General features: G+C 41.2%; 1 protein-coding gene across 2 annotated transcripts in view; it reads right to left on the bottom strand.

Annotated features, from left to right (window-relative positions):
• Positions 1–24,329, bottom strand: part of KNTC1 (kinetochore associated 1) — a 101,486-nt gene that overhangs the window by 29,429 nt on the left and 47,728 nt on the right. For both annotated transcript variants that reach the window (XM_015151761.3, XM_077955571.1), the window contains exons 27-44: positions 24,066–24,164; positions 22,803–22,906; positions 22,551–22,650; positions 21,416–21,550; positions 20,651–20,770; positions 18,487–18,559; positions 17,786–17,853; positions 15,472–15,752; positions 13,981–14,153; positions 13,445–13,542; positions 12,085–12,223; positions 11,095–11,151; positions 9,951–10,114; positions 9,016–9,120; positions 7,197–7,325; positions 6,461–6,577; positions 4,611–4,720; positions 144–351 (exon numbers count right to left, since the gene is read on the bottom strand). In XM_015151761.3, coding sequence (XP_015007247.3) covers positions 144–351; positions 4,611–4,720; positions 6,461–6,577; positions 7,197–7,325; positions 9,016–9,120; positions 9,951–10,114; positions 11,095–11,151; positions 12,085–12,223; positions 13,445–13,542; positions 13,981–14,153; positions 15,472–15,752; positions 17,786–17,853; positions 18,487–18,559; positions 20,651–20,770; positions 21,416–21,550; positions 22,551–22,650; positions 22,803–22,906; positions 24,066–24,164 — 2,280 coding nt within the window. The remainder of the gene's footprint in view (positions 1–143; positions 352–4,610; positions 4,721–6,460; positions 6,578–7,196; positions 7,326–9,015; positions 9,121–9,950; positions 10,115–11,094; positions 11,152–12,084; positions 12,224–13,444; positions 13,543–13,980; positions 14,154–15,471; positions 15,753–17,785; positions 17,854–18,486; positions 18,560–20,650; positions 20,771–21,415; positions 21,551–22,550; positions 22,651–22,802; positions 22,907–24,065; positions 24,165–24,329) is intronic.

Here is a 24,329-nt window from a genome sequence, read left to right as displayed (position 1 = left end):
AAAATATAGAAATCAAGAGAATATTTCAAATTAAAAGTTGATAAAAATATAGACTTATACATCCAATTTGTTATTAACGTATCTAATTATTGAGGGTGGGAGGGATAACTGAGATGACCCAACTCATTTCACTGTGTGTCTACCTTATGTAGTATCCCACTAAGACTGATGACCAAATCTTTTGTGCTCGTCAGTAAAGGAACCATCTCAAGGGCTTTGGCCAGGAGTTTGGGATGCCGCTGCTTTGCAGAGTCCGTGCTTGCATCTCCCTGGCCTTGGCTGGCATTCGTGTTGTGGAGCAGTGTTTCAATGAAGAGCTGAAGAGCTGCATCGCAGTCCAACTGAAATGTGCTAAAAGAAGCATTCAATACATACCAATCTCCCTAACTGCAGGCATTTCCATGCAACGTATCTGACAAAACACCTGGGTACATGCTTCCATTGTCGAAATTTAACCTTGTCATTGTCCAGTCTCAAAATCAGATAAACTACCTGTCATCAAAGCTAATTATTGCCTTTTAAAAATCAGATATTAGGCCGCGCGTGGTGACTCACATCTGTAATCCCAGCACTTTGGGAGGCCGAGGTGAGCAGATCATGAGGTCAGGAGTTTGAGACCAGCCTGGCCAACATAGTGAAACCTCATCTCTACTAAAAATACAAATATTAGCCAGGCATGCTGGTGCACACCTGTAGTCCTAGCTACTTGGGAGGCTGAGGCAGGAGAATCACTTGAACCTGGAAGGCAGAAGTGGTGAGAAAAGGTCGTGCCACTGCACTCCAGCCTGGGCAACAGAGCGAGACTCCATCTCAAAAAAAATAAAAAATAAAAAATAAATCCGATATTATTCCTGGTGGGTATGTAAACTGTTATAATATTGGAGAGATATCTGTAATAAAATTGAAAATATTTATGCTCTTTAGGATAACAATGCAACATTTACAAATTTCACCTAAGTAGAAAAGGATACGTTAGTAAGGACGTCCCCTGGAACAACTCTTTGTAATAATTAAAAGCTGAAAACAATTTATACCTATAAGTGCCTACACATCAAAACAGTAGAAAAAATTCGGCCGGGCGCAGTGGCTCAAGCCTGTAATCCCAGCACTTTGGGAGGCCGAGACGAGCGGATCACGAGGTCAGGAGATCGAGACCATCCTGGCTAACACGGTGAAACCCCGTTTCTACTAAAAAATACAAAAAACTAGCCGGGCGAGGTGGCGGGCGCCTGTAGTCCCAGCTACTCGGTAGGCTGAGGCAGGAGAATGGCGTAAACCCGGGAGGCGGAGCTTGCCGTGAGCTGAGATCCGGCCACTGCACTCCAGCCTGGGCGACAGAGCGAGACACCGTCTCAAAAAAAAAAAAAAAAAAATTCACAAACAACCTAACAATACATCTTAAAGAACTAGAAAAGGAAGAGCCAAACACAAAATTAGTAAAAGAAGCAATAAAGATCAGAGCAGAAATAAACGAAATTGAAACAAAAACAATACCAAGGATCAACAAAACAAAAAGTTGGATTTTTTTTGTTTTTTTGAGACAGGGTCTCATTCTGTTCTCCAGGCTGAAGTGCAGTGGCATGATCAAGGCTCACTGCAGTCTCAACCTCCTGGGCTCAAGCAATCCTCCCACCTCAACCTCTCAAGTAGCTGGAACTACAAGCATGCGCCACAATACTCAACGAATTTTTTAGTTTTGTAGAGATGGGGCTCTCACTCTGTCACTAAGGCTGGTCTCCATCTCCTGGCCTCAAGCAATCCTCCTGCCTTGGCCCCTCAAAGTGTTGCGATTATAGGCGTTAGCCACCATCCCCAGCCAAAAAGCTGTTTTTTAAAAAAAAGATTAAAAAAAAAAAAGCAGGCTGGCACGGTGGTTCATGCCTGTAATCCCAGCACTTTGGGAGGCCAAGGCAGACAGATCATTTAAGGTCAGGAGTTGGGAGCCCAGCCTGACCAATATGGTGAAACCCCATCTCTACTAAAAATACAAAAATTGCCGGGTGCGGTGGCTCACGCCTGTAATCCCAGCACTTTGGGAGGCCAAGGCGGGCAGATCACAAGGTCAGGAGATCGAGACCACGGTGAAACCTCGTCTCTACTAAAAATACAAAAAATTAGCCGGGCGCGGTGGCGGGCGCCTGTAGTCCCAGCTACTCAGGAGGCTGAGGCAGGAGAATGGCGTGAACCCGGGAGGCGGAGCTTGCAGTGAGCCGAGATCGCGCCACTGCACTCCAGCCTCCGCGACAGAGTGAGACTCCGTCTCAAAAAAAAAAAAAAAAAAAATACAAAAATTAGGCCAGGCATGGTGGCTGACGCCTGTAATCCTAGCACTTTGGGAGGTCCAGATGGGTGGATTGCCTGAACTCAGAAGTTCAAGACCAGCCTGGACAACACGGTGAAACCCCATCTCTACTAAAACACAAAAAATTAACCCGGTGTGGTGGCGTGTGCCTGTAATCCCAGCTACTCAAGAGGCTGAGGCAGGAGAATCGCTTGAACCCAGGAGGTGGAAGTTGCAGTGAGACGAGATTGCGCCACTGCACTCCAGCCTGGGTGACAGAGCGAGACTCCATCTCAAAAAAAAAACAAAAAAAGAATCTGGTTACTATAGACAAAATAACAATTGAAATGCCTTTTTAGACCCTATTAATAAGCCAATGATAGTTTAATTTGCTATACAGAGTAACCAAAATAGCAATAAAAGGCTTAAGTACCACCATTTTCAAATCACTCTCTGATATTCTAAAGGTTATCTAAATTTATTCAGGTAGACTGCCTGAGGCAGAGGTGTCACTATCATATGAATACAAATCATCAATGCCACATAAGTAGAATAATTATGAAATGAACTTGACATTATAGCTATTTAAATTTCAAAAAAGTATCCTGCACCATAAAACATCACAGAAGAATCTAGCAGAAGTCCAAATTAATAAAAAAAGGTAAGAGTGTGCGTATCCTATTCTGGATTTATAGCACTCTAAACTGAAGAATGACATAGTTTTGTTACTTCAAACTACTCTTTAAGTCAGTGCTCCTTCAAGCTATGCGCAGTCTATAGCCCTTGACTTGCAGGTACAGGATGGTGACAGCCACGGTCTTTCCCCACTGTCCACAGAGACAAAGAACTAGATGCCTGCCTGGTGCAGGATATGTACCAAGCAGTTTCATTCTCAATAACTCAGATTCCATTCATCTGTTACAAATCAGATGGGGGTTATAGCACCCATAAGATTTTAGAAGCAGTCATTAATAATTTGACCTTGAGCAGGTCATGTACTATGGGTTTGTTTTCTCATATATCGACTGACAACATATGCAATAAGAACTGTAAAAATTAAATGAGGTGACATATCTGAAAGCATTCTGAAACCAGAAAACAAGTCCTTCTATTTACTAGATAGAAACATCTGAGTTATAAATTACATATCATTTATCCCTACTCATCAAAGTAAGCTGAATCTATAAATAACACATTTTATCTTAGTTCTAAAAATTCTTGTTCAGGCGCAGTGGCTCACCCCTATAATCCCAGTACTTTGGGAGGCTGAGGTGGGTGGATCACTTGAGGTCAGGAGTTCGACAACAGCCTGGCCAACATGGTGAAACCCCGTCTCTACTAAAAATATAAAAATTAGCCAGGCGCAGTGGTGTACACCTGTAATCCCAGCTACTTGGGAGGCTGAGGCCAGAGAATCACTTAAAGGTGGAGGTTGCAGTGAGCTGAGATTGCGCCACTGCATTCCAGCCTGGGTGACAGAGCGAGACTCCGTATCAAATATATAAGTTAATTAAATAAAAATAAGAATTTTAATAAATATTTCAATAGGAAATTAGAAATTCTCCCTAAATCAAACTTTTCATTAATTTTTTTTTTTTTTTTTTTTTTTTTTGAGACGGAGTCTCGCTCTGTCGCCCAGGCTGGAGTGCAGTGGCGCTATCTCGGCTCACTGCAAGCTCCGCCTCCCGGGTTTACGCCATTCTCCTGCCTCAGCCTCCCGAGTAGCTGGGACTACAGGCGCTCGCCACCTCGCCCGGCTAATTTTTTTGTATTTTTAGTAGAGACGGGGTTTCATTGTGTTAGCCAGGATGGTCTCGATCTCCTGACCTCGTGATCCGCCCGTCTCGGCCTCCCAAAGTGCTGGGATTACAGGCTTGAGCCACCGCGCCCGGCCTTTTTCATTAATTTTTAAGATTACTTTGCTCCCTAGCTAATCTGATTTAGAAGTTTATTACTCAGAAGAATATTCTCCAACTTTTCTGATCATAGGAATCATCTGAGCTCCTATTAGAGACCAGCAATTCCGAGGCCCCGGTCCAGACCCACTGAGTCAGAACTGCAGAGAGATCCAGAAACCTGCATGTGAAAGTTAGTGCCCTAGACGATGCTTAACAGGAGACAAGTTTGGGAAACACTAAATGGTGAATTTAAATGGTGATATCATAAGAGACTCTAATCTGACTTCATATTTACTCAGTTTTGGAATGAGCAAAAGAAAATATCAGAGGTCCATGGACCTTGTAAAATAATCATCGTTATTACTGTGTTCTTGCAATAAGGATTACCATTTTGTTAACAGCAAAAATACCATTAATGTTTAAAGAATTACCTGCAATATTCCAGAATGAGGCTTGTGTCCATATCTATATTCTCCACAAGAGCTTTAATGAGGTCTTTCTTGGTGAGAAAATGTTGCCTGAAAACTGGTTGAAAAGAAATCTAGAAATAAAAAGAACAAAACAAACCAAAAAAATCCTCTACACTGAAATGTATCAGAGTAAGGGCAACATGATGACTTGCCTTCTTACTATCCTTTTTAAAAAGAAACATTTGTCTATAGCGCCTCCAACTTCACACTACCCAACCCAGCCATCATTCTGAGATTTCAGGTGTACTTGGGTCTGAAACTCCTTAGTCATCCTAACCATTGCCTCTTCATCTGAAAAGTTTGATTGTTAATGTCAACAGAACACCAGTTCCATTACTGCAGAAGAATTAAGCTTCAAAACATAGCATTTCTGTACTGGTTACCTTCCTGATAAGTCAACTGTTTGCAAGTAAAATGTCTTATATTTTTGGTAAAGAAAACAGGGTTTTGGCTAATGCCTATAATCCCAGCACTGGAGGCGGAGGCGGGTGGATCACTTGACGTCAGGAGTTCGAGACCAGTCTGGCCAACATGGAAACTCTGTCTCTACAAAAAATACAAAACAATTAGCTGGGTATGGTGGTGCATGCCTGTAGTCCCAGCTACTCAGGAGGCTAAGTTGGGAGGATCACTTGGGCCCTAGAGGTCGAGGCTGCAGTGAGCCATGATAATGCCACTGCACTCCAGCCTGGGTGACAGAGTGAGATTCTGTCTCAAAAAAAATAAAATAAAAAAAGAAAAAGAAAACTGGGTTTTGCTTGTCTTTTTTTTTTTTTTTGGAGACAGAGTCTCACTGTTGCCCAGGCTGGAGTGCAGTGGCACGATCTCAGCTCACTGCAACATCTGCCTCCTGGGTTCATGCCATTCTCCTGTCAGCCTCCCGAGTAGCTGGGATTACAGGCACCCGCCACCATGCCCAGCTAAATTTTTTTTTTTTTATTTTTAGTAGAGACAGGGTTTCACCATGTTGGCCAGGATGGTCTCAATCTCCTGACCTCGTGATCTGCCTGCCTTGGCCTCCCAAAATGCTGGGATTACAGGCATGAGCCACCGCACCCGCCCTGCCTGTCCTTTCACAGTGTCAAAAATAAAGGCCAAGGCTGGGCGCGGTGGCTCACACTTGTAATCCTAGCACTTTGGGAGGCCGAGGTGGGCGGATCACGAGGTCAAGAGATGGAGACCATCCTGGCCAACATGGTGAAACACTGTCTCTACTAAAATACAAAAAATTAGATGGGCGTGGTGGTGCGTGCCCGTAGTCCCAGCTACTCGGGAGGCTAAGGCAGGGGAATTACTTGAACCCGGGAGGTGGATGTTGCAGTGAGCTGAGATCACACCACTGCACTCCAGCCTGGCAAAAGAGCAAGACTCCGTCTCAAAAAAAAAAAGAAAAAAAGAAAAAAAGAAAGGCCATTTACTTTCCCCCTTCTGGGAGTTCTTAAAGCATGGTATAGCTGTATATACATTTTAATATTATCTTTAAATAACAGCAGCAGAAAACAAAAGTATGAGGCTAAAGGCTAGGCCCGAAATAGCATAAATGTCAATTGATACTAGATATATACCTAGAAATGAGAAAGTTAAGCAGCTGAAAATGTCAGGCCCCTTTGAATTTTCTTAAAAATACAGAAAAAAGGAAATGAGGCAAAAAGTTGCTTATTTCTTTGAAAGCACCTATGTGTGTACTTAATAAAATGTATGAGGCAGTACACATACACTGTCTTCCCAAAAGTAAAGGACAAGATCTTTGTTTTAAATTTTCCAAGTGGGTAACTATCAGAATTGATGACAGCAGTACAAAGAATACTCACACCAAGTTTACCAAGACGAATGCCCCACTGGGCATCAGTACTGAGTTCATGGAACTTAAGCCCCATTTCTATGTCCTGATAGAGACTTGCCAGCTCAGAGCCCACCAGAGATATTGCCTAAAAAATTAAAATAGAATTAAAGTTCAATCATAAGTAGAATATATTCTTAAAACACCTTTTAGATGAAACCCAACAACAAAAATCATAACTTTCTTTGTGATAACCATGTAGAATATTACATATTATTTTGTACACAGTTGTTACTTCTTATGTAATATTTAGGTAATTCAGCTTTTCGTATAATGCTATACATTTAGCCTGGCTTTCCTTTATAATAAAAGGCCAAATGTTAGTTATCTTGCAAGAAAATCCCCATAAAAGGCAAATTTTAACACAATACCTAAGAGAAGTTTTCTATCTATTAAACTTATCCTACAAAAATAAACTGATTCATGGGTCTAGGGTTTCAACTAAACCAAAATAAGATTTGAGGTTCTAAGGGTGTACACAGATTTTAAGAAATTAAAAAACCGTAATTCTTTGGGTTGAACAATGCTTATAACTTGCATATACAGGCAACAGTATGTCACCAGTCAAGCAGAAGTTGGTAGGAATCACAAGTTAGCTCAACATTTATTCTACTAAATCTTTACAACCAGGTGGCAAAGCCAACTTCATTTCTCCCCTCAAATCCTGAATACTTCAAGAATTGAAGATGTGCTTCGTTAGGGCATACCAAGATTTTGTCGTAATTCTGCCATGCTTTATCTATGAGCTTCCAGAGATTTTCAAACACATCTTTTTGAGGTAAGAGAGTGCAGTAACCCAACGCCAGGTCAAGATCTACCAAGCGACAATTAAATACCTATGGGAAGAAAGCAGCAAAAGAAGCAAATTCTTCACAATCAAAACAGAATTAACTTTGTTTACAAAGGGCAGAAATACAAATAGGAAGAACTTTAATTTATAATTAAAAAAACTTTTTAAAGAAAAAAACAGAATTAAGTGTCTTGAGGTTTATCACTAAATTGAATTATATACACTATGAAAGAACAAGTATTTCATGAAAAGTTATAGTAAAATAGTTCTAATATGTTTGCTTGTGTTTAATGTCCTTTATCACTATCCAAAGAGTAAGGAAAGCAACTACAAGTTCTATAGGGCACTGAAATATTTAGGAGTAAAGAGCCATAAGGTATGTAACTTATTCCTAAATAGAAAAAATACATACAAAATATCAAATGATTTTATATATAAATAGAAAAAGAGAGAAAGAGAGAGCATGCCAGAAAATGATAAAGCAATAAAGGGTATACCAGAGATCTTTGTACTATTCTTAAAATTTTTCTGAAACTTTGAAATTATCTCCAAACAAAAAATTTTGGGCCAGGTGTGGTGGTTCATGCCTGTAATCCCAGCACTTTGGGAGGCTGAGGCGGGTGGATCACGAGGTCAGGAGATCGAGACCATCTTGGTCAACACGGTGAAACCCCGTCTCTACTAAAAATACAAAAAATTAGCCAGGCATGGTGGCAGGCGCCTGTACTAGGGAGGCTGAGGCAGGAGAACGGCATGAACCCAGGAGGCGTAGCTTGCAGTGAGCCAAGATCGTGCCACTTCATTCCAGCCTGGACAAGAGTACGAGATTCTATTTCAAAAAAAAAAAAAAAAAAATTTGGGGACCTGGGCACAATATCATGCCTGTACTTCCAGCATTTCAGGAGACCAAGGTGGAAGGATTGTTTGAGGCCAAGAGTCCAAGACCAGTCTGGGCAACACAGTGAGACCTCTCTCTACAAAAACTTCAAAAATTAGCCAGGCATGGGGGCACACCAGCAGCCCCAGATACACAGGAGGCTGAGCAGCAGGAGGGCTGCTTGAGCTCATGAGTTCAAGGCTGCAGTAAGCTATGATGGTGCCTCTGCACTGCAGCCTAGACAGAGTGAGACCCTGTCTCCAAAAAAATACCAAAATTTTTTTAAAGAAGTAATCTGACAAATGAAAATTAAATGCCTGATGCAACTATATTTTCATCAAAAGTCTATTCGAATCTTTTAAAAAATAAAGGGTAATGGAAAATTAGGATTTCTGGAATAGAAGTAAGTAAAAGGATCATTGGAATGCTTTAATCTGTAAAATAAATAACTACAGAGTGGGGCACAGTTGCTCATGCCTGTAATCTCAGTAACTCGGGAGCCTGAGGCAGGAGGATCGCTTGGGCCCAGAAGTTCAAGGCTGCAGCAAGCTATGATCATACTACTGCACTCCAGCCTGGGTGACAGAGAAAAACCTCATCTCTAAAAAATAAATAAATATAAATATAAGTAACTAAAATCAGGAGATGACAGTGGACAAGACAGACTACTATTTCATAAAAGCTCCATAGCATGTCAATTACCATAATAAAAATACAACTGATTAGCTATAATATAGTTTCTTGAAGTTTTTGAATAGTAAAACACTACTGTACTGAATCATAAACTATTGAGTCATATGCAGTTAACCAAGGTAAAAGGCAAAAAAACCCAAAATTTTTACCAAGAACAAATACTTACTTTGTGCAGTAGTGTTGTAGCATTTTCCCTGATAAATATAACAGCTTTTTCTTTCAATTCCATAACAACATGCCTTGATTTAACTAATGCAGTCTCTCCAAATAACTTTCAGAAAAGAACAAAAAAATATTTAGGTCTAGTTCTAGGTATCATTCTGAAAATTTTTTCAAATATTAAGGAACTTTGAAAATTCATCATTATATCCAAAAAGTATCAGAATTTAACCTACAGTGATAGAAAGTTGTGTCTGGGGGTGGGGGATTGACTGGAAGGGAGCAAAGAGGAAGCATTAAAAATACCCTACGTCTTCACTGTGGTGTTGGTGACAAGGTGAATACATTGGTTGATACACTTAAAACATGCATTTTAATTTTGAAAACTATACCTCAATACAGTTCATTAAAAAAGAACCAGCATGTAATACGTATCAACATAGTAGAAATGAAGACAACTCCCTCTGAGGCCCAGCTTCATAAGCAAGTTATCAACAGTTAGTCTTCTAGAATCTCTTCAATGATGCTCAGTGATACTCTCAGAAGTAATTACAATAATTTGGCCATTTAGGTGATAACAAAATTAACAGCAGATATTTTGAGCAAATGTGGTATAGTGGAAACTGCACTGAACTTAGTGTGAAGACTTACTACTACAATATAAAACCTTGTGTAACTTATTCCACCTCCCTGAATCTGAGTTTACACATTTGTAAACCGGAAACTCCAGGGCTATTGTAAAGAATGAGTATGAAAATGTGTGCAGGCACCTTATTTCCACACCAGAATCTTAAGAGATGCTCAACAAATATTCTTAAATCTGACGAATTATCAATTTCCTTGCTACAAAGACAGTAGAAAAACGTGGACTCCAAATTCCTTTGTTAGTGCTTTTACATCTATATTCACCCCAAGTCAAAGTATTTGTTCTTGAAGCTCTACCTTTTCACTCAAACTGGCATTCATGAAGTTTGACACAGAGTGCTGAAGACAGGTACCAAATGAACCAACCACAAATCTTAGGGCCAGCTCCCACTGGCTAGATTCCTGAAGATTCTGAAGCAGGGCAGAGATGGAATTTATAACAGGTAAAACAAGGCCATCTCCTGCAGAGTGAAAGTATTTTAATATTTAGATTTTTTAAACAAAGAAAGATCCTACTATTAAAAACTGTTTTCAGGGACAGCCTACTTCTTCAATACAGGTAACAGTCACAGAGTTTGTTCTCAAAGTTAGTTAACATGAGGCTTGACTTAAACCAGAAAATAACTAAGTTCACTAGTTAATGAGATACTTTGATTGTAACTTGCCTATTTTAATTGAGATGTTTAAATTTTTAGCTGAAGAAAAATCATTTCTCTATTTGAAAGATAAAAATTTATAAACAAATTCATAGAAGTTAACACTATGAGCCAAATCACATAATCTACTGAACTTTTAGACAAATAACAATGTAAAAAAAACTAAACAATTACATTAAGGATATTAAATCACATTCATATTTAGAATTTCAAGAAATTTCTAGAACTACGATTTTTTGTTTTTTAGAGATAGGGTCTTCTGCTGCCCAGGCTGGAGTACAGTAGTGCCATCATAGCTCACTGCAGCCTTGACATCCTGGGCTCAAGAGATCCTCCCACCTCAGCCTCCCAAGTAACCAGGACCACAGGAGCACACCACCATATCTTTCTATTAAGAAATCTTGAAGCCGGACATGGTGGCTCCCGCCTGTAATCCCAGCACTTTGGGAGGCTGAGGTGGATCACCTGAGGTCAGGAATTCACCTGAGGTCAGGCAGGGTGGATCACCTGAGGTCAGGAGTTCAAGACCAGGCTGGCCAACATGGTGAAACCCTGTCTCTACTAAAAATACAAAATAATTAGCACACGACTGTAATCCCAGCAACTTGAGAGGCCGAGGCAGGACAACTGTTGAACCCGGGAGGTAGAGAGGTTGCAGCAGTGAGCCGCAATCGTCGTGCCATTGCACTCCTGGGCAACAGATCAAGACTCTGTCTCAAAAAAAAAAAAAAAAAAAAAAAGGGAAGAAATCTTAATAGAATGCTATATATTTTGATGCCAAATACCTTCATTAAGGGAGCAGTATGGCAAACTAGTAGACTCCAAGGGATATCTCTTGCTTTCTACAAAAGATAATAAAACGTTAAATAATACTAAATAGATGGCCACACCAAAAGCCCAGACTTCATCACTATGCAATATATCCATGTAACAAAATAACACTTGGACCCCTTAAATTTATACAACTAATAAATACATAAATAACACTAAAGAAAATAACCCTCGCACAGCACATACACTCACAGATGTGTAAATATTTCACGATTATAAAAAAAGTTCTAAAGCAAACTGCTGCTTTAAAAATAAATAAATACACACAGGAAAATGCACAGGTAAGTGTATAACCTGATAAATGTCCACAGCCTGAAGGAGCGGCATCCAGATCAAGAAACAGAATATCGGCCGGGCACAGTGGCTCACGCCTGTAATCACAGCACTTTTGAAGGCTGAGGTGGGCAGATCACTCGAGGTCAGGAGTTTGAGACCAGCCTGGCCAACATGGTGAAACCCCATCTCTACTAAAAATACAAAATTAGCCGGGTGTGGTGGCATGAGCCTATAATTCCAGCTACTCAGGAGGCTGAGGCACGAGAATTGCTTAAACTGAGGAGGCAGAGGTGCAGTGAGCCAACATCATGCCACTGCACTCCAGCCTGAGTGACAGAGCAGGACTCCGTCTCCAAAAAAAACCAAAACGAAAAAACAAAACAAGAAACAAAACACGGCCAGCTCCCCAGTCCCCTCCTTCCCCTTTCCCACCCCCAAGGGTAACCACTGCCCTGACTTCAAACAGCACCAGCTTAGTCCTAGCCTGTGTTTGAACTTTACATAAATGAAACCACACAGTATTTATTCTTTTGTATCTGCTTCTTTAGCTCTACATTATGCCTATAAGGTTCACCCACATTACTGTGTGTAGTTCTAGCTTCAAACCTCTAGTTTAAATTTACATAAGGCAGAAATATACAGAAAATAATGACACAAATAAGATTTACCAGTTAGAGGCACAAGAGATGAAATCAGTTCATAAATCACCGGAAGCACCATCTGTGACTCAAGAACAATTCCATCTTCACTGAAGAAGTCACTGTAAGACCACTCTTCATATGGATCTTTATGTGTCCCAAAAGAAGCCTAGGTACCAAATCATACAGAAAAGAGAGGAGTCAGTACGCTGCACAACACAGGTAACCATCTTCAGCAAGCAGAATCAGATCTATTAGAGCCAAACAATTTATTTTATTTTATTTATTTATTTTTTTGAGTCAGAGTCTCACTCTGTGGCCCAGGCTGGAGTGCAAAGGTATGATCTCGGCTCACTGCAACCTCTGCCTCCCAGGTTCAAACGATTCTTGTGCTTCAGCCTCCCGAGAAGCTGGAATTACAGGCTTGCACCACCACGCCTGGCTAGTTTTTGTATTTTCAGTAGGGATGGGGTTTCACCATGTTGGCTAGGCTGGTCTTGAACTCCTGACCTCAAGTGATCCACCCACCTTGGCCTCACAAAGTGTTGTGATTACAGGCATAAGCCACCACACCTGTCCTTTATTTTAATTTTTAAACTTATAAGAGATGAGGTCTCACTGTGTTGCCCAGGTTGGTCTTGAACTCCTGGGCTCAAATAATCCCTCCACCTTGGCCTCCCAAAGTACTGGGATTATAAGGCATCAGCCATCACATCTGGCCTAGAGCCAAACAGCATGGGTGGCCAAATACTACCACACATATTGTGTTTCTTCTGGTCTATGGCTTATAGAAATTTCAATGTAAGTTAAACTCTGACAGACGGACAATGTCGAGGGAGGCCTTGCTGGAGGCCCAATGTTTTGAAAGCTGGTGCAAATTAAAGCCAATTAAGTGACTGGAACAGAGAAGTAGCCTCATGCCTTTATGTTGTTTTCCAGTCTAGGGTAAGAAAATATAAGAGATGGATTCAGTATTTTCATAAACTTTGCAAATGATTAAAAAACGGGCCAGGTGCAGTGTGGCTCATGCCTGTAATCCCAGCACTTTGAGAGGCTGAGGTGGGGGAATCAGTTGAGCCCAGGAATTGAAGACCAGCCTAGGCAACATGGTAAGACCCTGTCTCTACAAAAAAAACCTTTTTTTAAATTAGTCAGATGTGGTGGCACACACTTGTAGTCCCAGCTACTCAGGAGGCTGAGGTGGGAGGACTGCTTAAACCCAGTTTGAGGCTTCAGTAAGCCTCGATCATGCCACTGCACTCCAGCCTGGGTGACAGAGTAAAACCCTGTCTCAAAAAAACAACAACAAACAAACAAACAAACAAACAAACAAAAAACAGTGAATCATGGGTTGCCCGGGATTTAAGGAAAAAACTCAAAAGTAACTTACTTTCATGAGGATTCCACAGTCATCCATTTGGCACTGTCTAGAAAGTTCTACAGCCATTAAAGTATGTTTACACAGTTCTAAAGCATCTAGTAAAAAATCTGAAACAAAATGGAGAAAAATCATTAAATTCATATTTCATGTATTTAGGAGAATGAAAACAACCTTTTTATAATTACCATTTAAAATTCTAAGGAAAGCCGCAATGCAGATAGAAAGGTTCCATATAGTTTTGACTACCTTAAAAAGTTAAACCTTTTTCTCAAGGTTGGCTTGAAAATAAGATCAGATATGGGAGGCAAGGAATTTCATAATCCTACGAAAGTAATGTCAACAGTCAGAAATGACATTGTTCATATTTTGAATGCTTCCAAACAATAATCCTCAAAGAGAATCAATTATAAGCATCCCTTTGTAAAACGCAGATACTATCTCTAGTCTGATAACCATGATGCCCAATTGTAAAGAGACAGCATTTGGGAGACAAGTGTGAAATGAACCAGAGAATATAAAACTACGTATTTTATAAATCTTGTCACCTGGACTGCAAATGGTGGCAGCTTGGCATGCTAGATCATGTATCACGGAAGGAAGACTCAGTCCCACAGGCACTGTCATTGGGACATTATCAGCCAACATCTGACAAAGCTTCTGACACGTCAGAAACAGCAATTTCCCAGTATCAGCATTGCAGTGATACTTAAACAAGTCTCTTTGGAAGAAAGAAAGTATTGGTAGTTACAACTCACACTGAAAGTAAACGCATGTGCCTTTCTTGGATTAATATATCACCACCACCATCAACACATTAAATGTCTTTTAAATGTTCTCATGGTATATAGTGTAGTTTTTCTTTTCTTTCCTTTGTTATTTTGAGACAGGGTCTAGCCCTACCGCCTAGGCAGGAGTGCAGTGGCACAATCATGGCTCACTGTAGCCTCAACCTCCAGGGTCAAGCAGTCTTCCCACTTCAGCCTCCCAAGTAGCTGAGACTACAGGTGTGTGCCACCACACTTGGCTAATTTTTAAATTTTTTTTTGTAGAAAGGAGTTCTCACTATGTCGCCCAGGCTGGTCTCTAAACTCCTGGGCTGAAGTAATCCTCCTGCCTTGGCCTCCCAAATTGCTGGGATTACAGGTGTGAATCACTGCGCCCAGCCTGTTTTTCTTTTTCTGAGACTGAGTCTCACTCTGTCGCCCAGGCTGGAGTGCAATGGCACGATCTCGGCTCACTGCAACCTCCACCTCCCAGGTTCAAGCGATTCTCCTGCCTCATCCTCCCAAGTAGCTGGGATTACAGGTGCCCACCACCACACCCAGCTAATAGTTGTATTTTTAGTAGAGACAGGGTTTCACCATGTTGCCCAGGCTGGTCTTGAACTCCTGACCTCAAGTGATCCACCCGCCTCGGACTCCCAAAGTGCTGGGATTACAGGCGTGAGTCGCCACACCTGGCCCCAGCCTGTTTTTCAAATGACTAAGGATACCGTTCGCTGCTGAAGTGCACAGTAACCTAAACTTAATGGTTATGTTACCTAACTCTGCAGTATTGCTTACTTGCCTTTTATGCTACTACTTTCTGACACTGAGGCCCAAAATACGCTCTGAGGGTGAGAAATCAAGAATCGCTTCTGTGAAAAAAGAGTGTTACTGGCCCTCCCCTTATGACTGAAGAAAGAAATCAGGCAATTGTTACTTTCTTTCTTTTTTTTTTTTTTGAGACGGAGTCTCGCTCTGTCGCTCAGGCTGGAGTGTGGTGGTGCGATCTTGGCTCACTGCAACCTGCCACAATCCTGACTCAGCCTCCCTAGTAGCTGGGGCTGTAGGCACGTTCCACCACGCCTGGCTAATTTTTTGTATTTTTAGTAGAGACAGGGTTTCACTATGTTAGCCAGGATGGTCTCGATCTCCTGACCTTGTGATCCACCCGCCTCAGCCTCCTAAAGTGCTGGGATTACAGGCGTGAGCCACTGCGCCTAGCAGCAATTTACTTTCAGAGAAGCTATGCAATTCAGGGACCTGGAATGTCACCTGCATTTTTTCAGTGCTGTTTTGATGTTCCCGTCTTTTAAGGCTCTCAAGGTCAGCTCTGCCTCCAGCTCTTGCTTGGACACCTGCAGGGCCAGTGCCTGTCTGTGCAGCTTTGATTCCATGCTTGGGTTCCGCATCTCAGCAGCTATGGGCTCTGGGGTGCTCCTGGGTTTGTGTTTCACCTGTGCAACTTCGTGAGCTTTAATGTGCTGCTCACGGAGATCTGCTACCAGGGAACGATTGCTATAATCTTCAAATGAAAGAAAGACCTCAAAGTTCTCCTGTAGCAAAGGTAAGCAAGACAAAGTCCCAAGTCTATTTAATCTATAGTTTTTTGGTTTTTTAAAAAATAATTTTAACTTTTACTTTAGATTCAGGGGTACACCTGGGTATATTGTGTGATGCTGAGGCTTGAAGCACAACTGATCCCATCACCCAGCATAGTACCTGATGGGTAGTTTTTCGACCTGTGCCCTCCTCCCCTCCCTACCTCGGCCAAGTAGTTCCCAGTTGTTTTCATCCATCCATTCATTCACTTATTTTTAGGCAGGGTTTCACTCTGTTGCCCAGGCTGGAGTGCAGTGGTATAAACACAGCTCCTGTAGCCTCCGCCTCCTAGTCTCACACCATCCTCTCGCTTCAGCCTCCAAAGTAGCTGGGTCTACAGGCACACATCACCACGCCCAGCTAATTTTTGTTATTTTTAGTAGAGACAAGGTCTCACTATGTTGCCCAGGCTAGTCTCAAACTCCTGAGCTCAAGTGATCCTCCAGCCTCATTCTCCCAAAGCGTTGGGATTATAGGCATAAGCCACTGTGCCCAGCCTCCAGATGCTTTTCACAGAAAAAGCTATTTACAGCAGGTCTCAAATTTTTGGGTCATAGGACTCCTTTACATGCTTAATTGTATGATTCCACTTATATGAAATAGCTAGAATAAGCAAATTCACAGTGACAGAAAGTAGAGATAACCAGGGGCTGGCGGAAGAGAGGAAAGGAGAATCATTGTTTCACGGCTAGAGTTTCTGCTCAGGGTGATGAAAAAGTAGATAGAGGTGATGGCCGCACAACACTGCGAATGTAATTAACACCACTGAATTACAAACAAAATAACTGTTAACATGGAAAATTTTGTTATAAGTATTTTAGCAAAATTAAAAATTAATAATGCATCCAGGCACGGGGACTCACGCCTATAATCCCAATACTTTGGGAGGCTGAGGCAGGCAAATCGCTTGAGGCCAGGAGTTTGAAACCAGCCTGGCAAACATGGCAAAACCCCGTTTCTTCTAAAAATATAAAAACTAGGCCGGGCGCGGTGGCTCAAGCCTGTAATCCCAGCACTTTGGGAGGCCGAGACGGGCGGATCACGAGGTCAGGAGATCGAGACCATCCTGGTTAACACGGTGAAACCCCGTCTCTACTAAAAAATACAAAAAATTAGCCGGGCGCGGTGGTGGGCGCCTGTAGTCCCAGCTACTCGGGAGGCTGAGGCAGGAGAATGGCGTGAACCCGGGAGGCGGAGCTTGCAGTGAGCTGAGATCCGGCCACTGCACTCCAGCCCGGGCGACAGAGCAAGACTCTGTCTCAAACAAAAAACAAAAAAACAAAAAAAAAAAATAAAAACTAGCTAGGTGTGGTGGCGCACACCTGGAGTCTCAGCTACTTGAGAGGCTGAGGCAGGAGAATCTCTTGAACCCAGGAGGCAGAATCTGCAGTGAGCTGAGATTGTGCCACAGCACTCCAGCATGGGCAACAGAGTGAGACTTTGTCTCAAAAATAAATAAAAATTAAAAAAAATTAATAATACAACATACCAAAAAAATCATTGAATTGCATAAAATGGATGAATTATGTGGTATGTAAATGACATCTCAATACAGTTGTTGAGAGAGAGAGAAGGAAAATCAGTATCTCCAGTCCCCAAAGGCTAGTGCAAAAAACTTTTTTTTTTTTTTGAGATGGAGTCTTGCTCTGTCACCCAGGCTGGAGTCCAGCGGCACAATCTCGGCTCACTGCAATCTCCGCCTCCTGGTTTCAAGCGATTCTCCTGCCTCGGCCTCCTGAGCAGCTGGGACTACAGGTGCGTGCCATCACACCTGGCTAAATTTTTGTATTTTTAGTAGAGACGGGGTTTCACCATGTTAGCCAGGATGATCTCGATCTCCTGACCTTGTGATCCGCCCACCTCAGCCTCCCAAAGTGCTGGGATTACAGGGGTGAGCCACCGCGCCCAGCCATGCAGAAAACTTTAAGGAGAGACAAATGCACTGACTGGTCAAGTAATAATGTTTAACATGGCTCGATATGTTTACCTGTAAGCTAGCAACCTCTTTAAACAGTTTCAACATTTCTTCACATTCGTCCTTCTTCTGCAGATTGTCTGTAATTAAATTTTTAAAAGTTATAGCAGACATGCAAATTCTCACATTATCAGAATTTTAAAGAGAAGAAATTTTAATTAGCTTTGGTTCTCTCATCTCAAGTCTTCAGTAGTTCTTCTCAGATGATAATATATAGTAACTAAGTACAAAAAGAGATCTAATTTGAAAAAAATCTAATTATTCTTTCAGGAGGTAGAAAACAGAAGTTTATGAGTTACAAAAAAGTTATTTTTCTGAAGTAAATTGTAGCTTCTTCTTTTTCCCTGGAAAGTTACTTTCTTAACTGTTTTATTTAACTTTCAGTTCAAATGGCTTCTCCCCACCATCATAAGCAACCAATAAATGAGAAAAATGAGCAATGAGTGCGAGACACTAAGGAAATCTAGTCTAGCACTAAACAGTAAGTGAACATATAAAGAAATGATAGGTTGATTTTGCATCCGTCTATTCTTACATTGCTGATAAAGGAATAAAGGAAGAAAGACTTTTCATGAAGCAAAATGGGTAAGATCAATAAAGACAATCAGAACCAGAAAAACTGTGGGTGTGGTGAGAGTTATCGTTGATGCCTCTTTCTGAAGAGGATGAGCTTTGGAACAAAACTGAGATGAGAAAACAGAAATAAAAGCTACCTTTCTGAATGTCACATAGTATCTTAAGAATGTCCACGGATGTCTTCGCTACAGACGTTCTCCAGGCTTTGCCCTAAAAATAAATAAATAAAGCGAAACAAAATCTAGTTCCTTTTCTGACCAATTCAGTAGTACATATACAAATACACAAAAACCACAGAAGCAGAAAAAACAATCATGGAGGAGTTGGGCAGCTGAGAAATAGATCGTTAATGAGCGTTACATAGGGTAGACCTGAAAAACTCCAGTATGAACTCCTGGATATATGATTTAGAAATACCAAAGAATATGCAACTCTCCCAAATAATCTTTCAACTACATTATGATTAACAGATCCTTATTCTCTTTTAGAGTTATTTATTATTTCAAAAAACATTTGGAAAAGTTAAAAAGAACAGAAGTCTAAAAAATGGCCTAGAGAACAGAAGTCTAATATAATAACCACTACCTTCCAGTGATTATTTAAAAAAAAAAATTTAAGAGAAGGAAAAGGCCGGGCGCGGTGGCTCAAGCCTGTAATCCCAGCACTTTGGGAGGCCGAGATGGGCGGATCATGAGGTCCGGAGATCAAGACCATCCTTTCTCACACGGTGAAACTCCGTCTCTACTAAAAAATACAAAAAACTAGCCGGGCGAGGTGGCGAGCACCTGTAGTCCCAGCTACTCGGGAGGCTGAGGCAGGAGAATGGCGTGAACCCGGGAGGCGGAGTTTGCAGTGAGACGAGATCCAGCCACTGCACTCCAGGCTGGGCGACAGAGTGAGACTCCATCTCAAAAAAAAAAAAAAAAAAAAAAAGAGAAGGAAAAAAAGGAGATGCTTTAATTAAAAGACATGATGTATGTAAAATGTTTAGTAAGTGCCTCGCCAATAAAAAAATTCAAACAGTTTCATAACGGGAGTAATTCAAACTGGTAGTTAAGAATACAGACTATGGTATTAAACAGTTTGAGCTGAGGTTCTGCCCCTTTCTAACAACCTTGGAAAAAAGTCATTTACCTTAATATTTTAGTTTTCGAACTTAATATATAAGGAGACAACAATAGGAACTACTTCACACCTTTGTTATGAACAAGAAATAGCTATTTAACTTAACCTATTGCATAGTAAATATTAGGTGTTTAAAAAAACAACAACTTCATTTTTCAACAGGAAAAAACATTACTGAAATGGACTGAGAGAAGAGAGAAGTTGGGAGGTATCTATCCTTAGGGGTTTAAAAACCCAACTGTTGGCCAGGTGTGGTGGCTCACACATGTAATCCTAGCACTTTGGAAGGCCGAGATGGGCAGATCACTTGGTGTCAGGGGTTTGAGACCAGCCTGGCCAACATGGTAAAACCTGTCTCTAGTAAAAATACATAAATTACCCAGGTGTGGTGGTGGGCACCTGTAATCCCAGCTACTACCAGCTGAGGCAGGAGAATCGCTTAAACCTGGGAGGCAGAGGTTGCAGTGAGCCGAGATCGTGTCACTGCACTCCAGCCTGAGCAACAGAGCAAAACTCTGTCTCAAAATAGAAAAGAAAAGAAAAAAAACCCAACTGTTGGGCATGGTGGCACATGCCTGTAAACTCAGCTACTTGGAAGGCTAAGGCTAGAAGAGAACTTAAACTCAGGAGTTCAAGACCAACCTGGGCAACACACCAAGACCTCATCTCCTAAATATAATATTAAAAAAAAGAAAAAATTAAAAATCAGTCAGAATCCAACTATCCTGGAAAAATCAAGTATTCCTCATCTGCACAAAAGTAAACTCTCTTAAAACCATTTCTAAGTTTCAATGTTATAAGATTATATAGATGTATATTGGTTCTGTAGCTGATATTACTATTTGACAATAATTATGTCCTATATAACAGGAAACATTGTTTATATTGCAAGGCATTACAGAAACCTTTCCTGTACAACAGGTACTCAGAAACACCCGCTAACCCGCAGCTCCCAGGTCATTCTCTGTGGACTCAAGCAGCCACCCCATGGCGGCCATAATTGTTTTTTGTTTTTTTTTTAAACCAGCAGTAAATTTACCCACGAATTGTGTTCACTAGGCCACCCAAGCAGTGAGAAGGGCAGATCTTCATATGTGTAAGTCCATCTTTTCTATCCTATTGATTAATAGCCATAAAAATTGGATTTACTTATATTTTACTTAGTGAAAATGTCACCTCTTTAGAATGATCTGGCCCTTCTTGTAATGCCAATCGTGCCCATATGATGACTCTTTCTGCAGTTTTCTCAGCTTCAGCAGGAGGCAAAGACTTCAACAGAAGGAGACAGTCTTCACCCTATAAACAGGGTTTGAAAGGAAGAAAAAACAGCTGGTATTTGCAAAGGACCGTGTGGCCTTACCTCTTTCTTTTCTATTTAAAGATGAAAAGACATCATTTGGAAAAATAGATTATGGTTCAATGTTTTAATAATCTGAAAATCCATTTTTATTTTATGTGACTTTAAGTTTCAGGATACAAATGCAGAAAGTGCAGGCTTGTTACATGTGCCATGGTGGTTTGCTGTGCCCATCAACCTGTCAACCACGTTTTAAGCCCCGCATGCATCAGCTATCCATCCTGATGCTGAAAATCCATTTTTGATGACGGAAAACAATAAAATAAATGTAAAATACGATCCTAGATGCTGAAGATTTAATTCCTAGGCATTGCTATGATTATAGAATCATATAAAAATAATGACATTTAAAAACACAATAGGCAGAGTACGGTAGCTCACACCAGTAATCTCAGCACTTTGGGAGGCTGAGGTGGGTGGATTACTTGAGGTTGGGAGTTTCAGACCAGCCTGGCCAACATGGTGAAACACAGCCACTGCATTCCAGCCTGGGCAATGGAGCGAGACTCTGTCTCAAAAAAAAAAAAAAACAACAACACAGAAACAAAGAAGCCATACGAAATGACAACATAAAACTTACAAACCTGTTCTCTATCAATCAAGTCAATAATTCTTAGACTGTAGATCTCATCATCAGATAACATAAACGCTTGGGCCACCTTTAAAGCATCTTCTAAAGAAGATGGGACATCTTGTTTGAGAATGTATCTAACCACCCTCTGCAACAGATAATATGAACATTTCTTTGGTATAAAACTCACAGAAAACCAAGAAATCATTTGCTCATAAGAGCAAAGTGGCCAAAAAATTAAAATAATGCAGCAAAAAACTAAATTGTATGAAAAATTAAAACATGATTTATATTCTGATCATTCCACAGTCCTGTCTTCTTTCTTCTATAACTTCTTAATTTACTATTTGGTGTCTTTTTTTTTTTTTTTTTAAGACAGTCTCCTCTCCCTCTGTTGCCAGGCTAGAGTGCAGTGGCGCAATCTCAGCTCACCTCCGCCTCCCGGGTTCAAGTGATTCTCCTCCCTCAGCCTCCCAAGTAGCTGGGACTACAGGCATGTGCCACCACAACTTACTAATTTTTTTGCATTTTTAGTAGAGACGGGGTTTCACCATGTTGGCCAGGATGGTCTTGATCTCTTGACCTCATGATCCACCCACCTTGGGCTCCCAGAGTGCTGGGATTATGGGTGTGAGCCACTGCTCCTGGCCTATTTGGTGTCTTTAATACTCTCATAAAAAGGCCAGGTGCAGTAGCTCGCACCTGTAATCCCAACACTATGGGAGGCCGAGGCGGGCAGATCATCTGAGGTCAGGAGCTCAAGACCAGCCTGACCAACACGGAGAAACCCCATCTCTACTAAAAACACAAAAAAAATTTAGCCAGGCGTGGTGGTGCATGCCTATAATCCCAACTAGTCGGGAGGCTGAGGCAGGAAAGTCACTTGAACCCAGGAGGCGGAGGTTGCAGTGAGCTGAGATCGCACCATTGCACTCCAGCCTGGGCAACAACAGCGAAACTCCATGTCAAAAAAAAAAATACTCTCATAAATAACTGAACACCTTATTAACATCATATCTAACAAAAGAAACGTAGTGGAAAAACCTAGCTCTATCAGCCTCCTAGAACATAAAATCCTCATTGAGTTTCCCATGTTGCCCTAGAAATGAAAGAAAAGAGAAAAAAGACTCTTCAAAGAGTGTACTCACCATTATTTCCTTGTTTAAGAGATTTACCTCTCTTATTCCATAGCCTCGTAAAAGTTTTTTCATCTCCATTAGTTTGTAACTTTCCTGTAATAACTTGACTCTGAAAGCAAATTTATCCATATTAACATGGTTTATCTTTTTTATGAAGTACTACAGAACACAGTAAACAATATAGAAACATAAATGAACGTCACCTCGAAACACAACATTTCTCCAGAGCGCAAAACATTGTTTGGTAGACTGTAATCTTACTTGGGATGGTCCATTTCCAGGTGCTGTTTCACCAGTTGCTCCACAGCTGCACTCCAAGGAACCACTGCCGCATACATGATCTTGAGCACAGCATCAAATATGAGCTACAAAAAGATGCACGCATGGACAAGGAACAGCCCTCAGGTTTACATGCAAGTGAACAGCACAGTCTAATCAGCAGAGGTCTTACATCAACCACATGGTAGTTTGAGAATATTTCATCTACTCACTGGAAAACCATTTATTTCTTCAGTTTTCACATACAGAGAACAATTTGACTATTCAGAAAAATTCAGAAGAGTATTTTGTCTGCTGTAAGCTAAGACATACAGCTTTATTGCTTTCCACGGTCTTTACAATCTCTGGGTTTTTTTGCTTTTTTGAGACAGGGTCATGTTCCCATTGCCCAGGCTGGAGTGCAGTGGTGCAATCTCAGCTCACTGCAAACTCCACCTCCTGGGTTCAAGCAATTCTCCTGCCTCAGCCTCCCAAATAGCTTGGACTACCGGTGAACACCACCACACCTGGCTAATTTCTGTATTTTTTGTAGAGACGGGGTTTCACCATGTTGCCCAGGCAGGTCTCAAATTCCTGAGGTCAGGCGATCTGTCTGCCTTGGCTTCCAAAAGTGCTAGGATTACAGGCATGAGCCACTGTGTCCAGCCTTAGTCTCTGGTTTAAAAAGTTTTCATTATTTTACTTCTCTTTTATCGTGGTAATAACAGTGCGAAGTTAAAATAAAGGCATATTACAACATATTAAAAAATGTCTCACATTGCAGGCAATAACTGAAAAAGAAAAGTCTCCATGTTTGCATAACCACAGAAAAGCCTGCAAAGATATGCATACAACTGTCCATGGAGGTTACCCTGGGGGTGGAAATGAGTAAACATTCACTTTTTATTTTCTGTAATTAAATAAAACAGACACTTTAGGAGAACAAAGTGGGCAGATCACTTGAGCCCAGGAGTTCAAGACCAGCCTGGGAAACCCTGTCTCTACAAAAAATACAAAAATTAGCGGGATGTAGTGGCACGCCCCTATGGTCCTAACTACTTAGAAGGCCGAGGTGGGAGGATTGCTTGAGCCAGGGAGGTTGAGGCTGTAGTGAACCATGATCATGTCACTGCATTCCAGCCTGGGCGACACAGCCAGACTCATCTCAAACAAAAACATATATATGTTGCTTTTATGAACAGAAAAAAGTTTTCAGAAAAGACTTAATGCTCAAAAGGGAAACACGAATGGTCACTATTTACTTACGTCCGTGTCAGATAAACATCCTATTACTGCCATGGCCTTTGCTTCCCATGCTGTTTCAAAGAGTGATGTGGACTTTGAACTGCATCTATTCAGTAAATCCTAAAAAGGGATAAACATGTATGTTTTTTAAAAATTGAAAATTCCCATTAAAAAATGCCACATAGGCCAGGTGTGGTGGCTCAAGCCTGTAATCCCAGCACTTTGGGAGGCCGAGACGGGCGGATCACGAGGTCAGGAGATCGAGACCATCCTGGCTAACATGGT

This window comes from Macaca mulatta, chromosome 11, assembly GCF_049350105.2.
Source record: "Macaca mulatta isolate MMU2019108-1 chromosome 11, T2T-MMU8v2.0, whole genome shotgun sequence".
Lineage (NCBI taxonomy): Eukaryota > Metazoa > Chordata > Mammalia > Primates > Cercopithecidae > Macaca > Macaca mulatta.
Note: the sequence above shows the minus strand (reverse complement) of the source record. Positions and strands in the feature narration are given on the sequence as shown.